Below are 16,373 nucleotides of genomic sequence, written 5' to 3'. Positions count from 1 at the left end.
GGTGAGACTTAAAACTGTCAGAGCTGCCGATATATTTTGACTACAGTAAACCCAACTGTTCCTTATACACAGGCTGCAACATCTGGAAAGTCTGCTAGTGCAAAATTAACTGGATTTTCAGGTGCAGTTCGACAGTTTATTACTATTAATCCCACCACATCCAAGGAAAAACAACTACCTCTGAAAAAGAAGCATAGTAACAAATGATAGCATTTTCACAGTTTAAAGCTTTAGATTTAAGTAGATTGAGTCTGAGACCTAAACTTGTTTGTTATTTTAAAAAGTGAAGTTTGCTGACTAATAGAGAGGCCTAATGAGTTTGGGATGTTTTTCTCTAGCCTGTCCTAATATTTGCGCATTTTCTTTGTGTGTGATTTCAGTTGCAGCTAATTTGCAGAAAATTGTGGAAGAGCCCCAAGCAAACAGATCCGTCACTTTCAAACTGGTATTTTTTTCCTGTTCCCTAATTGAACAAGTTGTCACTTGCAAAGGGAGGGCATTGCATATAGATGCCTGTGATGTCTACTGTAGGTGTCTGATATATGCACTCTAAATCCTCCCCTCTTTCCCAAAGCTTCCTATTGGTTGCCTAACCGTAGGCAATGCAGGCTTCCTGCTTGTGTCCTCTGAGCAGCACCTGGGTTAAATAAGTGTGAGATGATGTGCTAATACAAACATTCCCTTATCCTGGCTAACAAGTATATCAGAATGTTACAAAAGGGTGTGGGGTCCGCCCCCCCCCTCCCCGTACACTTTCCCAGAAAGGGCAGAAATACTTCAGGGCAGGTAAGTGGGCTAAGAAATGCCACTAACTCCTTTCTTGGAGGAGTAAAATGGGGAGACTCCAGATACATTGTCTCTGAGGAAGAGATAAAGGCCAGGGGAGGGGAGAGCGGGGTGCAGAAGAAAAAGTCAAAACTAGAGAAGATAGGCTAGGGGAGGAGAAAGAATAGCAGATGAATCCTTCAGAGGTGGTGAAATTCAGAGGTAGTTATAGTGGCAAAGCAAAGGTGTAACCAGTTTGTTGGTAGTGAAGCAGTAAGTGCTGCTATTTTTGACTCTTTCTGGAAAGAGTTTTCACTTGTTTTGCCCCAGTTAGTGCAGTTAGCCCTAGTCAGAGCAGACATTGGCAAAACTTCAGTTCCAACCCTTCCTAGCTTTGGAAAAACACCAGGGGGAAAAAAAAAAAGCCTGCCCTGTGACTGCTACCTCCCCAGACTGCATCTGATACACCTTGTGATTTGTAGCATGGTGTGTAATGGAGGGCAGAGCATGCGTGTTACTATTTGGATCTCTCTTCCTTTGTATTTCAGGCGTCTGGTGTCGAAGGCTCAGATATTCCTGATGATGGCAAACTTATAGGATTTGCACAGCTCAGCATCAGCTAAACAATGGTCCCAGGAGATGTTTTCCAACTGAGAACCCACATGTGCATATTCGTAATGCTTCTGTTAGCCTAAAAAAAACCACTACTGCCAAAGAATTGAACTACAGCCCCCTTCCTAGAAGCTTTAACATTTTTCCTTAATAGGATCACAAACCTTCCTGAAATTACCGATGGCGTTTACACCTTTTGTAAACAACTCTCATGTTTTTGTATCTGTCATCTCAAACATGCAGATCCAACATGTCATTGCCTGCATGTTCATTTTATTATTGCCTTACTTTAAAGAAAAATACTACTGAGTACGAAGCAGGGGGTTCCACTGCTCTGATGATCTTGCCTAAATGTTTGCTTACATGTGGTTTTTTTTCACTTGCTATTTTTGCACAAGTTTTAATACAGAACGGATCTTTTTTTGTTCTTTACCTGCTTCTCCTTCTATCTGAAACACCAATGTACATGATGTTTGGGTCACCTGGAGTGCTGAGAAACCTGCTTCTCTTCAGCTGTGTTTTTTAAAACTGCTGGTTTGAATGCTTGCACCTGAGAAAGCAAGCCAAGTCTTAACCCACGGGAGGGAGAGCCGCCTTCCCTTGTGTTTGTGTTTTTGAGAAGTTCCTTGACTTTGAGGTGTTAGAAGTCAGCTTCCCTTTGTAAACTGCCTTAATTTTTTTTTTTTACAGTTTTGGTTCTCTCCACATGAGTGCCAGGCATGGCATGAGGGCTGAACCTTTTAATTTACATTAAGCAGTCCTTCCTCAAAACATCTTTCATTCTGCATCTTAGATGTAGTCTGTTCTTAAAGCAGACCATTGAGGCATTGCTATCTGGAAACTGGTCTTTCAGATCAACACAATATTTGTGGTCAGGGAGAGAGATGATCTGTGTCACTCTGTGTTTGGAAAAGATGCACTTCAAACTGTTCCTGAAACCCAGTCAGTTATGCCTAGCTGCACGAGTCCTCCCGACGTGTTTCCCAGTCCTTTGCAAACTGGTACCCGTGGAACCATCCCTGTTGTGTTTTACAGCAATAAAGAATCGCCAGTAGAGTGGTAGTACTGGGCAAGCGAGCGCCGGGCTGTGTCCCTCCTGCACTAATCGCTTGGGTCATCGGCTTTCTCATCGGTCCAAGCCTCAATGTTTGACCAGGATGTCACTGAAACCCTGTCACACATGTATTTAGCTTTTATTTCCATGTGGTGTTGAATTTGACTTTCTACATGAATAATATAAATTATACTCTGAGTTTGATAAGAGACACTTGTAATGCAATATGTGAATAATAAATGGTGTTGGTTTTTTTTTTTCCTACTGTTTCACAGTTGGCCTTTGTAACTGCTATTGGCTCTGGAGTGTTTTCTACACAGAAATTGTAAGCCTGTAATTTAACACACAGATGGAGACGCGTTTGGTTTCCATCAGCCACAAACAATGCAGAAACAGAGTGGAACGACTGGGTTCTATTAGGACTTTTTTTTTTCCAAGTCTTCAGATGAACAATCTGTATTTATATATTGTTCTCTATGAGCGGCTGTGGAAGCTTCCTGAATTGTGCATGTTCTTTTTATACCGCCCTTGTTGCTTTTAGCCTCTAGGTGGATATTGGGTATGTCCCTGTGGGCTGTTAGCAGCCCCATGACTGATGAGTGTGAAGGGGAGGGAGGGGAGGAAAAGGGCTTGGGGGCAAGAGCATCCCAGGGTGCTGAGCAGATGCTCTCAAGAGCCCAGGAAGCGGGTGCCCGATACCAGGGAGTTGGTGGTGGCTGAGTTTGGCCAAGTGTGTGCGTGCATGTGTGTGTGGCACCTCTGGCACTTTCTCCTGTTGTCTGACACAAAGCACTCCCTATGGCTGTCCCCATCGAGCTTCTTGGCTTGGGAAGAGCAGGCTGGCATCGCAATTTTCATGTCGCCCTGTGGTTGCTATGGATGTATTGAAAACCCTTAGGATACGGAGACAAGGTAGTCTTGGTACAGTATTATTTTCCCTTCTGCCTGCATGCCATAGGGACCTCCTTGTTCATTTGTGTACTGGTGCTGAGAAAGGTAGGACTCAAACTGCTCAAATGGAACAATGCAGCATCTATTTATTAAGTTATTCTCCACCTCCCCCAAGCCAGGACTTAGAGAGCTTGAGCTCACACTAACCCAAGGCTCTTTAGTTCTTTAATGGAGAAAATAAGTAAAGAAGAAACGGATGTTTTTTGTTCTGTAGAGCTCCAGATGTTTTGGGTAGGGATCCAAAATACTTACTTGGGCTATTACAGTTCTAGAGAACTGTTTTTTCTGATGTTGTTCCAGTAAGTGCCAATGCTGTTCATAATTGTTTTCCAGTGTCATTAAGAATTTGGTTTTTGTGCAAATTTCTGATCTGAACCTGGAAGCAGGTGGTAATTTTAAGTTAGTTCCTACTTTTAAGGACAATGCTCTGTTAATGAAAATGGATCCTCTTCACAACTTTGGTGTATTGTAGATTATAATGAAAGATGTAAAATATTCAGGCTTTTTTCCTTTTTTGGACTTTGTATTTTACTGCATGTCTCTAATTTTTAATCAATAAAGAAGAAATTGTCCATTGCCATGTGTTTATGGTTTACGTGTCATTGGCTTGGATGGTGTGTCTTGGGGAAGGCGTTTGTCCCAGCGGTGTCTGCAACCCCTGGGGCATTTCTCCTTGGGGGCGGTGGGAGGTTTGAGAGCCCCTGGGAAGACTCAGTGGGGAGGGGGTGGGGATGCTGTGCAGGAGTTGCGTGCACAAATGGAGCCAGGATGGCGCTCAGGACTTGTACCCTGATGGCTTGTCTCCAGTTGTAAGGTTTGCTCCAAGCTCTGCGTGCCCTGTGCAGCTGGGGATGAGCTCCCCCTGGCCAGGAACACCTCAGGGTGACAGAGGCTGGCATTAATGGGGGATGACTTATACCCTGAGAATAACGTTTGGAACGTGAACTGCACTCCCTCCTCTACACCTCCACAATACTTGTTCCTTCTGAATTTGAAGCTTCAGGGCAGATCTGATCCAGAGGTGCCTCTGAGGTCTCTCCCTTATGTTTGTAGTGGAGCCGGGACTTCCAAGAAAATGCACTGATGGTGAGAGGTAGAGCTCAGGCCTGGCCCCAGTTCTTGTCATCCTGACAGCTCTTAGCTCCAGCTGCGCTGTTCCCCTCCGTAAGCATCAGTATCCCTTGCTGCAGCACTCCTGTGCCAGTGGCCATGCTTCGGGCTGGGGGAGCAAGGAGGTGCCTGAAGTGAAAAGTCGTGTCCAAGCGTGCAGGTGGCAGGGCTGTTGGCAGACTGTCAGTAAATCTCTTGCCACGGGATTGGAAACACTTCCGTGACCTGGCACTGAGCCCTTGCCATGGTTGTGGCACTAGATTTGTCACAGTGAATGCTGCAGTTCCATGTCAGTTAAACTGAGCGGGTGGTCGTCTGGACAGCTTTCCCCAGTTGTGGTCATCCTATAACTGCAACCTGGGCCACAGCCTTTTAGTGTCACCTAATGCCATGCAAAAGAGAAGTGCCTGGTTCCAAACAGACACTGCTTGACTCTTGGAAAGCCAACTCTGAAGACTGCACTGAAAGAAACCTTAGAGGTTTCCTCACATCCTTTTAATTTCTTTCCCATCTTCTGTGAAGGAAGCAAAGTTTCCGAACTGTAGGGAAATGTTAACCTGAGAAGTAAAAAACCCTATTATTTCTCACTGGAGTCCCTTGGAAACTTTTCCCTAATGTATGACTTCTGTTCCTAAGGTGCTCTGGTCATTCAAACTCTGACAGCTGTGTTGACATAAGTTACCCAGAGCTTAGTGGGGTGGTGTTTGAGTGAGGTCATGGTGTCTCCATTAACAGAACATGAAGGGGTCTTCCTGCTCAGGGTGTGGGAATGGAGAAGTTTTTCTAAAGCTTCAGGGACTGTCAAGGGCAAGGAGTGTGTCTTTTGGGAGGAGATAGTGATGGTCCAGTTTTAGCCATGTTTTCCAGGCCTTTTGGCTGGGATGCACCCAGCTGTGTTTGCTTAAAAATAAACAACCCTACCACCACCAAAAAAAAAAAATTATAAATGTGGTGGTCTTAAATGATGACACTGCCTAAGCTGCCGCTTCTTTCTAAGGCTCTTGGGCTTAGTTTGATGGTTTTGAGCTCTTTATTTCTCTTAAGGTGTTCCTCTTTACTCGCAAACCCAGACAACTTTACTTTGGGTGAATGTAACTTCCAAGTTTAAGACATGGGATGGTAAGGAATGTTATGGGTTACTGAATCTCATCTCCTACATCTAAACCAACTTCGTTGTAGTCTTTCCAGTATTTGGCCAAACCTGGCTTTAAAAGCCCCAGTTTAGTCTCCCATCCCTGCCTGTGCAGGAAATTCCTTTATGGACAGTTCTAAAGCCTTTCCATGCTGCCTTTGTCCAGGTGCCTCATAGTCCTCATGTGACTGAATAGTCCACCCCAGTTACCTTCATCCTTGGATGTTTCCCTTTGAGGGGCTCACTGTGAGGACTCTCATACTGCCCATGCCTGTGGGCTTCCCTGCTCATCTTACCACATCCCAATCACCTTCTCGAAGTCCCTCCTCCCCAACTGATGAGTTTCCAAATAGAAAGTAACTTCCCCTGGATGGTGTGCACCTCCTGAAACCTCTGTTTCACTCTAATGGGAATGCAGTGTGAGTACAAATCCCAACCCAGAGTGTTGCTTTTTCTTCAGATTTGCATACTCCTGACTGCCTACAGCTGCAGGGCTTATTTTGGGCTCAAGTACCAGTTCCAGCCCTGGAGAAACCTGTCTCAGCAGATACTGCTGCCAATGTCAGGCATCAGGGAAATCTGGAAAGTGGTTGGTGATTTTGGGCCATTTCAGAAATGCCTGGTGCTGCTCACCTTGTTTCAGTGTGGCTTTCCTCCAGTTTTGCCAACCTTTTATGGTTCCACATGTGCCACATCACTGTGACACCAGCTGGCTTTGTGCTGTTGGCCCCAACCTGACAGAGGAAGAGCAGCTGAACCTCACCCTGCCCCGGGACGTGGATGGGGTGTACGAGCAGTGCTCTATGTACTCACCAGTGGAGTGGGACCAGGACCTGGGCTCTATCATGGCATATGGCCTGAATGCCATGGAGGAGAGTGGCTGGGTGTACCCCTGAGACCATGAGGTGACGCTGGTCACTGGGGTTTGTAGCATCCTTTCGTTTCTGATTGCTTTGTGCTATGGTAAATGGTGTTTTGAAGGTTGAGGTGTGTCGAGCTGAAGCAAGGCATCCCTGGAGGCAATGTTTTTTCTGTGCTTTGGTGCACAAAATCTTCCTGAATCGCAGCAGATCAGTTCTTTCTGACCTTTACCAAAAGCCATGGAAAGGTGTGTCATGGACACATGCCCTGGTCAAGTCCTGATGAGGCCATCTCAGCCCACAGATGTGATTGAGCTCCAATCAACCATTGCTGCTTTCTCACCTGTTGTTGGAAACCTCCAGCAATGGGGTTCCTACTTCTTCCTTTGGTCCTTGGTCCAGGGCCTCAGTGTCCTCCAGCCTCCTTTAAACATGATGCCCAGCTCAGGCTCTCCAATGCCGGTCAGAGCAGAACAGACCCCATTGTGTCTCAAATTCTGGCAGAGTTTTGTGTCAGTCCTCTGCCTCCTGCTTCTCTAGATCCATGAAACCCATGACTGGTGTCTGACTGACCCTACTGGGCTTCCCCATTTAAACCCTGACAGAAGAGAGTGGATGAGGCTGCTTTGTGCCCTGGACTCCTTCTAACATGGAGCCAGATGACAGCCAGGGGAGACGGCAGGATCAGGCCTGGGAGAGGCTCCTGAGCTTGTGGACATGCATGGTTCTTTTTTTAGCAAGGTTTGGCCTGTACCATCTCCTGCTGATGAAACAGAGCCCAAGGTGAACAGAGGCACCTTGATTTCATCCTCCATCTGAGTTTCCTGGTTGAACAGACACAATTTTTGTCACCTAGCACCTCTGCCTGTTTCAATTTCTGCCTGCTTTTCTCCATCTTTGGTGCTCCCTGCTTGTGGCTGCTGAGCTGGGCTTATCCCAAGGGCAGCATCTCTGCTATAGCTGCCTGTGGAGCTGGTGTACATCCAAGTTTGACCCATGTGAGTGTCCTGGTCAATCCAAACGGGGCAGCCATGGTCTGTTTTCTATCATGCTTATACATTGCACTTCCCACAGATCTGTGGGCAAGAGAAGGAGCATCCAAGTTGCTTTTGGACACTTCTGGAGTCTTTGCCTCATGGACATCCCAAAGGGGCCCCAGGCAAATGCTGTTCCTACCTCAGGAATGGGCTGAACAGAGTTGGTTTCATGTTCTCAGTGATCATTTTAAGGCATAAAGGCATTTGAGCTGAGATTTGCCAAACCTGCCTCAAGTGGCATTGGCCTGTGTCAGATTTCTCCCGTCCCCGTATTCCTTCCCCAATCCTTCCCTTCATATAGCCCCCACCAGCCTGTGGGGTGGCCAAGAACTGGTGGGACGGGTGGATGTCCTGTGTGTGTCTTGCTTGCGGTTGCACAGGGAAGATGCAAAAGATGAAACAAATGGAGTCTCCTGTCGCCTGGGACCACAGCCAGCTGGCCACCCTTCCTCATCTCTGGCTCTGCCCATCTATTAACATCACTCCCTTTATGCCCCTGGACATTTCCCAACTCTGTGTCACGCTGGGCTGTCTTGGCCCCTCTGACCGCTTGCCCAAGTGGAACCACTGGAAGCTGTCTCAGTGGTTCAGCAAATGCAGCTCCTGCAGTTGCTTTGGAGAAGAGTCTTTTCCCCTGTCAGTGCCACCTGGCCCTGACAGAGGGGTTGACCTCAGTTGCCTGAAACAGGGGTCCTTCTGCTCCAGCCAGCACTGTATGTTTGTGAGTGGCACAGACATGATTAATATATTACATGGTGTACTTAGGTAAAACATCAGGGATTAATCTATCCTGACTTTACATACTTGTGGTGGCTGCCTATGACTGCAGAGCTTATTTAAGGTTTAAACATTAATTCCAGCCCTCTGGAAAATCTGTCCCAACACTGTCCTGTTTCAGACGCAGCTGCCAATGTCAGGCGTCAGGGAAATTTGGAAGGCGGTTGGTGACTTTGGGCCATTTCAGAAATGCCTGGTGCTGCTCACCTTGTTTCCCTGCCTCAGTGTGGCTTTCCACCAGTTTTGCCAACTTTTTATGGTTCCACATGTGCCACATCACTGTGACACCAGCTGGATCCGTGCCATCGGCCCCAACCTGACAGAGGAAGAGCAGCTGAACCTCACCCTGCCCCGGGACGTGGATGGGGTGTACGAGCAGTGCTCCATGTACTCACCGGTGGACTGGGACCTGGGCTCTATCGTGGCGTATGGCCTGAATGCTACAGAGAAGTGCAGCAGTGGCTGGGTGTACCCCTCAGCACAACAACCATCCCTGCTTACCGAGGTCTGTAAGTGCCTTTTGACGTGCTGGGGACATGGAAGGGAAGGGACACCCAAAAGCTCACCCTGTCCTGCAGTTCAGTCAGAGTTGGTGCCAGCCATGCTGCAGCTGGGCTGGGCTGAGATTTGCTTCAGGTATATTTTGGGGACCTTGGTTCCACCACCCAGCCCCCAGGTGTGGTCCTGGAGGTGTTGGATGCAAGCAGGCTGCAATATAGATGCCAGCAGGGCAGAGCCAGTGGAAAGATTAATGACTCCTGGTGGGACCTTTTGTCTCCCTGCCCCAGCTGCCCTTATGTAGACAGGGAGTAACCTTCCAACTTGTCCCTGTGCACAGCTTTGTGCTTCAGACACCCTGGCCAAGTGAAGGAGGCAGAGCTCAGCACTTGGTTTTTGCTCCTATGCATGCTGGGGAACTGTCAGGGTGAGCAGCTGTGCGGTGTCTGCCTCGGGGTCTCAGTGTTGAGAGCCGTTCCAAACAGCCTGAGTTCCTTATCACTCCTTGCTCTGTGCAGAGGTCCCAGGTTTGACAAGAAGAGGAAAGCTTGCAAAGCCACACATCTAAAGGTCAATGGGATCTTTAGCAGCACCAACAGTGCTCCACTGAGCACTGAAAGCAGTGCTTTCTTATCTCTCAGTCTTTCCTATACATGATCTTCCCTATGTGACTCGATAGATGCCCTCTGGACGCTGGCAGTTGCAGAACAACTTTTTCACAGAAACTGCTCTGTCCAGGAATTAGTGTTGCCCTCATCCTTTTTCCTCTGGGCAGTCTAGGAGGGTGCAAGTTGCTGAGACTTCTGTCCCAAGTCCCACTTCAAGCAAAATTTGCCAATCAGGAGTCTCCCCTGGGGGTGTCTGGCTGGGGGGAAGTCCTGCAGGTCCCAGTACTCAGAAGCAGGCCACCACTGGGCTTGTCGCACCTCTGGATTGTTTGCTATATGCATACCATGGAGACTCACATCCTTAGAGGTGGGATAAGAAAGCATCTGAAACCTGTTGAGATCAAAACCATCTGTGTTTCCTTCCTCCAGTTTGACCTGGTGTGTGACAGGAAGTACTTGAATGACATCTCCCAGTCCATCTACATGCTGGGGCTGTTCCTGGGATCCATGATCTTTGGGCCACTAAGTGACAGGTGAGGAGACACAACCACTCATCCAAGGTCTGTGCAAAGCTGGTGGTGCACAGAGTGACACACTGCTCCCAGCCTGGCTGGTGACTGCACCCTGTGCATTTTGTCACTGATTCTCACTAACAGGGATCCTGACCAAAGTCCTCAGGTCCCATGAGGACATGGCCACAGAGGGGGCGGAAGGGAGAAGGGCACAGCGCTTGCACAGGTTGCCTCAAATGTCAACTCAGTCTAGTCAGTGTTTCATCAACCTCAAGAGAGGGTGATACAATCACTGTGTGACCTGCCGGGCTCTTCCACACCGACTATGTCTTCCCTCTTCCTCCCCAGGATCGGCCGCCGGCCAGTCATTCTGATCTCCATCTTCCTCCAGGGCTTGTTTGGCGTAGGAATTGCTTTTGTGCCCCATTTCTATGTGTACATGGCCTTCAGATGTGTCGTGGGGGCTTCGGTGTCAGGGATCACAATGACGACACTGGCTTTAGGTGAGTAGGATGCCCATGACCTGAGGCAGACAGATGTGGTCTCTCAAGATGCAACAGGAAATGTCTGTAAAGAAATAAAAATCAACATGTATGACTTGAAAAACACTGTGGTGAGGACAGGTCTTGCTCTGTACTGTCTTCTGGCACTTTGGTGTCTCCTCAACCCTGAGTGAGAGCCATGGGGAGCATCTGTCCCATGCCAGTGCTCAGAGCAGGGCAAGGAGATAGTCTCCCAGCTCAGGACATCAGTGCAGGGAGAGAGCCCAGTAGCTCTGCGACATGATCAATCTGGGCCCCAGCTCTGCCCTAGTGAGGGGATCTGTGGATGCTGAGAGCAAAGAGGTGACATACCTGAGCTTCATGTCCTCTTGCAGAGGATCAGGACACCCTGATGATAAGTAGAGGTGATGCATCTCATGAAGCACTGGTGACTTGCATGTGTGACTGATGTCAGAGGTCTGACTGCTGGTCTCCTCTCCTCTCCTCACCTCACCTCACCTCACCTCACCTCACCTCACCTCACCTCACCTCACCTCACCTCACCTCACCTCACCTCACCTCACCTCACCTCCTCACCTCACCTCACCTCACCTCACCTCACCTCACCTCACCTCACCTCACCTCCAGGAGAGCTCTTCTCCAGGGGAAACACCGTGTCTGCATCAGGAGAAACCATTTGCATGAATGACTCTGAACCTTCAATCTTCTTTTCAGCTACAGAATGGGCTGGTGTCTCATCCCGGCCAAAGGCAGTGCTTATTTCTCACTGCTTTTTTGCCATCGGACAGATGATTTTGGCTGGCTTGAGTTACGGTATTCGCAACTGGAGGCTGCTGGAGATTGCAGGATCTGCTCCAGTGTTTGCCCTTTTCTTCTACATCTGGTAAGTGGGACATGCACAGAGCTCCTTGCAGACATGACAAAAGTGGCTGTGAGGGGTGGCAGTGAGAAGGCAGCAGCTCAGGAGCAGGCTGGGTCTTTCCTATCAGAGTGCAGATGCTGGAGCAGCTTCTGCAGAGCTCAGCACATCTCCCTGGGGCACTGGACCCCTGAGAGCAGCAGCTGCTTTGCTTCAGGTCCTCAGATGTGGTCTCTGGGGCCTAAATCTAGGCCTGGAAAAACTGACCTGAGGAGGTATTTAGACCTCTCCACCACATGTGAGGCCCGTTGCTTGCTGGATGTGGTTGCAGGGAGATGGGCCATGGAGAAACTCAGCAGGTCACAACAGCATCTCCTATTTCATCTCCTCGGCAGGGTGCTACCAGAATCGGCTCGGTGGCTGGTGACAAAAGGCAGAATAGAAGAAGCTAAGAAGGTCCTTCAGAAGGCAGCATCCATCAACAAGCGCACCATCCCACCAGGACTCCTTGAGCAGGTACCTGTGATGACATGGGGAATGGCTTGTTGTCTTCAGAGACTTCCCTCTGCACTTGGGTTTGTAGCAGCCATTGGAGCTGAGGTCATCCGATAAACATCTTCCCATGCCCACTGGGGATGATTTGGGGATGGACTGTGCGTAACTTCAGCTTCAGCTGCACTGTACAGAGACAAGGTCAGGGAAGAGGCACAGCTTCTGCTGAGGCTCAGCCTGGAGCTTTCTGGAGTCCACCCTGGGATATGGAAAGGATTCAAAAGCTTCCCTGTCTTTTTTTCTGTGAGGGTTGCAGGAGTGTTGAGGATGAGCATGAGGTCTCTGTTTGGTCTGTGGTTTTCCATGCACAAATGCCTGAAGGGGAGTTACGTCCTTGCCCACTCCAAAGTCCCTACGCTGGGGAAATATTCTTCCTGAGGAACCTCTTAGTCACCAAACTCCTGTGCTAGGCACCCAGAGCACAGATGCAGGGGCCCGGCCCCACAGGGCTGCCCTCCCTCACAGAGCAGTTTGGGGTCACAGGCGTGTACCGCTGAGGCTTTCCTTTGAGTGTAGATGGAAAGGGAGCTAGCCATGGGTTTCCTTTGCCTGGTTTGACTCTTTGGCTTTCTGCATTTTGAAGTTGAAGCCTGAGACACAGAGCAAGTCTGGAAGTACTCTGGATCTCTTTCGGAAGAAGCACCTCCGGAAGGTGACTTTAATCATGTTGTGCACCTGGTAAGACATCCCCTGGTCCCCTCTTTCCAAACTTCAAGGTGAAGAAAAGAAGGGATTGATGGTTAGTCATAGCTGTAAATTCACATCATGTGGGTTTTAGGTGTTACTGATGGGTGTTTCTGTTTCTGGCTCTTCAAGATGTTATGCAGTTTGTGCAAAAGGTTCGAGCCATTCCAGCTTTGGCAGATCCTGTGGTATTCATTTGTTTTTATGTCCCCTTGGAAATGCTGTGTCTTGGTCAAAATGTCATCATTGGAGATCAATATTGTGCTTGCTTAAGGCCAGTAGGTATGTTCAGTGCCACCCTGCATGGATTTCAGGTTTGTGAACAGCCTTGTCTACTATGGGCTGAGTCTGAATGTGACGAATTTTGGTCTGGACATCTACCTGACACAGCTTGCGTTTGGAGCCGTGGAAATCCCAGCCCGTGTTTCTTGTATCTTCATGCTGCAGTGGTTTGGGAGGAAGAAAAGCCAGGCTCTTCTCCTGCTGCTGAGTGGCCTTGTGTGTCTGATCATCACTGGCATCCCTGAAGGTGAATGACCTCTTCCCATCCTGAGGGGACAATCTCTGGGACAGGGAGGCACAGAGTCCCAACCTTTCCTTTGCTGGTGCAGGTCCTGTCCTCCCAAAGAGGCTGGCTCACATCTCTCAGGGCTTGAGCTGACCCTGGAGCCATGGCCACAAGGAACTTGGTTAATACCCCAAGGCCCATTCTGATCAGCAGACTTGTGCTTTCCAATTGCAATAGGAGAGGGTAGAGCTGAACCCAGTAAGCCACCTTATTAGCAGAGTTGTCCTCTGGGAAAATTAATACATGGGAAGGTGAGATGATGAATACAAAGTGTGTTGAAGGTGGCTCTCTAAGGCCAGAGCTGCTCCTTGGTCCACGTTCAGGCACTGTTCAGAGGGGATGGCTCCTTACAAGCAACACAGTTGTTGTTGTTGTGCAACCCCAGCCTCCATCCTTGAGTGGTGCTGGGCCCTCCCTCCTCCTACAGCCGTAGTCTCTCCTCCTCCTCAGACCAGCCCGTAGCGACCACCATCCTGGCCATCATTGGCAAATTTACAGCCTCAGCCTCCTTCTCCACCTCCTATGTCTACTCTGCAGAGCTCTTCCCCACCGTCATCAGGTGAGGTCTCCACACACATCAGAGGTTCCCTCCACCATGGCTGGTGGCAGTGGTGGGGCAAGAGCCTGGTTGTCCCCATGGCTGCAGTCAGTCCCACGGTGGTCCAGGGATGCTGAGCCCTGCCCACACCTCCCGCCACCCCTTGCTCCCCCAGGCAGACCGGCGTGGGGCTGTGCTCGATGTCTGCACGGGTGGCAGGGATCATGGCCCCGCTGATCCGCCTCCTGGGCCAGTACCACCGGGCCATCCCCATGGCCATCTTCGGGAGTGCACCCGTGGTGGGGGGGCTGCTCTGCTTTCTGCTGCCTGAGACCCGTGGCACTGACCTGGTGGACGACACAGGGGATGGCTGCCCCCCAGCTGAGGTGGGTACCACCCAGCGGTGCCCATGTTGCCTCTTCGGCTGGGACATGTGGTGTCAGTCCTGTGGGAGGCCATCAGCATGGCATGGGCTGGGGCTGGGGGTTTGAGGGCTTACAGTGGTGGAGGGCAGGGAGCGGGGCAGGTCCACTGTGAAGGGAGGGGAGGAGGCCCCATAACCCTGCCCATGGTGGTCATCCCTTCATTCCTGTCCATGCAATGGAAGGACTCCAGAAATGGCTGGTATTTTGCTCGCATCCCCCTGTCCTCCCCATGGAAGGGCCAGTCCCTCGTAGCCATGTCCTCTGGCTTTTGGTCTCTTGTAGCTCCCAGCCCCCGTTCCCCGTGGGACTAGGTGGGATTGCACCCCAAGACTTTTGTTGTCCTGCTGGGAGAAAGGTGTCCACAGGGTACAGAGAGTGGGTGAATGGGAAACCAGGTTGCTAAAGGCTGCATGTCTAGGAGAAGGCTGCCATCAGCTCATAATGGGTCTGTCTTTGTTTTTAAACTTGTTTCCCTTTCATTAGGTCTGTGAAAATACCCACAACAGCTCTGAAAATGGACACGTGAAAGAAAAAGATGGTGGCCAAGACAATGAGTACACAAAGACCACTCACTTCTAGCTGGACCTGCAAGTGGCTGTAGCTAAAGGCAACCTAGTGCTGTGCCAGCTTTGAGAACTGACAGGGTCTTCATTTGCAGGACCCCACCACCTCCCAAGCAGTTGTTGCCAATTCTTGTTTTCCTCTTCTTTTTTACCTTCCTGTATCTCCCTCTGTAGCTTGTCTTCAAGCACTGCATGCTGTCTCTGGTGTTGCTGTAGAAAATGTGATGCTTTTCATTTAAGGGAAAAAAAGAAAGAAATCCAAAACCAAGATGAAGGCAACATTTTCTCTTCCTTTTTCCTGTCCCATCTCCAGGAATGTGAGACTGTAAACCTTGTCAAACTGAGACACCTGCAAGAGCATTGAATAGGCTTGCAAGAGAGTACTGTGCTCACTAAAGAGAAAGCCAGAGCAGATGCAGCACTGAAAACAATCTCACACTTGGAAGAAGGAGTGATTTCTCTTGACTGTCTAGCATGGTCTTCTCACCCTCTCTTAAAAACACTCCTTTTTTTTAAAAAACAAATTGAGACACTAGCTGAAAAAAAAAAAAAAAAAAGATGCAGTGGAAGAAACTAAGCAGCAAGCAAGGATGTCTAACAGGCAGCAGAATTTTCACATTAGTGCTGGTGGCTTTGAATTAATGCATGTCATGATTCTTTGTGCACGAATATTGTACTACGAGGCTGTGGTGTAGGACCACATTAATTTGCCTGTTCCAGGAAACTGAGAGGCTGTTGGTCTCTCAGAAGAAAGTGCAAATCTTTCTGGGAACTATCAGGTCTGTTCTACTCTGTTTTAGTCTATTCCTTCTTGCTGTATCCATTTCTGTCTTTAAACGGTTTAGGACCATTTTTGTCTTACACTACGAAGAAAAAAGATGTGTTTTTCCTGTGCTTCCCCTCCTCTTACCTTATGTCCCTCAAGATGACTTTCCTTTACCAGTAGCTTGGTACAAATGAAGCCCAGAAGTTATACAGTGGTGGTGTTCCAGCTTTGTCTGTATGCAGCTCAAAGGCTATTTTCTGGTAGTGTGAAGAAGCTTTTAAAGTAGACTTTATTTCTTCTCCCTGTTGTCATGCCTGCATGTTTTTCATGGATCAAAGTACCCCACAAATATGTAATTTGATGAAGATAGAGTTTTGGAGAAAACCAGTGACATGTGACAACGCCCCACCAGGAGGGGCTGCCTGTGGTGCCATCTTCTCTCAGGCACTGCTTTTCAAAGGATTTGCTGTGGTGCTCCTGTTCAGTGGCCCTGAGTACAGAGGAGTTCGGTTCTTTGTTTGAGGGCACTCTTCCCTTGGCAAAGGGGCTGCTTCCTTTAGGCTTTTAGGAAAATATGATGTTGAGGGTAAAGGCTGAGGGAAGAGCTTGGAGCAAAATGCACAGTTACCGAGTGAACCACAACTCCTTTTGGGAATTCTGCTCTGACACTTTGTTCCAGCTCACTTCATAAATAAAGGTGTCCAAGCACATCTGATGTACCCAAGCGCATCTGATGTACTTCTGCTTCCATCTCATTCACATCTCCAGTAGGCTGAAGATCCATCTCATCTACTCTTCTCTGGACCACTGCACCTGGTTAGTTTGAAGGTCACTGAACAGTGCACTTCTGGCTGAAGAGCACCTGAATAGCTTGGCTCATGATGTTTTGCCCAGCTCAGCAGAAATGAGAGGATGTCCAATGGTTTTGCTGTGCCTTAATGTTGCTTCTACCTGGTCCACACATGGTCTTGCACTGTAATAAATAGAGCTTACAGTATA

At 48.9% G+C, this 16,373-nt stretch overlaps 2 protein-coding genes across 3 annotated transcripts in view; both read left to right on the top strand.

Moving 5' to 3' along the window:
- Window positions 1-3,960, top strand: part of OXSR1 (oxidative stress responsive kinase 1) — a 92,312-nt gene extending 88,352 nt beyond the window's left edge. For both annotated transcript variants that reach the window (XM_074869422.1, XM_074869430.1), the window contains exons 17-18: window positions 381-445; window positions 1,314-3,960. In XM_074869422.1, coding sequence (XP_074725523.1) covers window positions 381-445; window positions 1,314-1,388 — 140 coding nt within the window. In that variant the 3' untranslated portion in view covers window positions 1,389-3,960. The remainder of the gene's footprint in view (window positions 1-380; window positions 446-1,313) is intronic.
- Window positions 3,961-6,000: 2,040 nt separating this feature from the next.
- On the top strand, window positions 6,001-16,373 carry LOC141953766 (solute carrier family 22 member 13-like). The gene is made up of 11 exons (XM_074892583.1): window positions 6,001-6,043; window positions 8,420-8,803; window positions 9,834-9,937; window positions 10,265-10,419; window positions 11,134-11,302; window positions 11,674-11,794; window positions 12,414-12,508; window positions 12,829-13,043; window positions 13,533-13,641; window positions 13,796-14,006; window positions 14,529-16,373. The coding sequence occupies exons 2-11, from the start codon at window positions 8,432-8,434 to the stop codon at window positions 14,622-14,624; spliced, it is 1,647 nt and encodes a 548-aa protein (XP_074748684.1). The 5' UTR covers window positions 6,001-6,043; window positions 8,420-8,431; the 3' UTR covers window positions 14,625-16,373.

Source organism: Strix uralensis, chromosome 1 (genome assembly GCF_047716275.1).
Source record: "Strix uralensis isolate ZFMK-TIS-50842 chromosome 1, bStrUra1, whole genome shotgun sequence".
Taxonomy (NCBI): Eukaryota; Metazoa; Chordata; class Aves; order Strigiformes; family Strigidae; genus Strix; species Strix uralensis.
The sequence above is the reverse complement of the archived record's forward strand: the minus strand, read 5'-3'. Positions and strand labels throughout refer to the sequence as shown.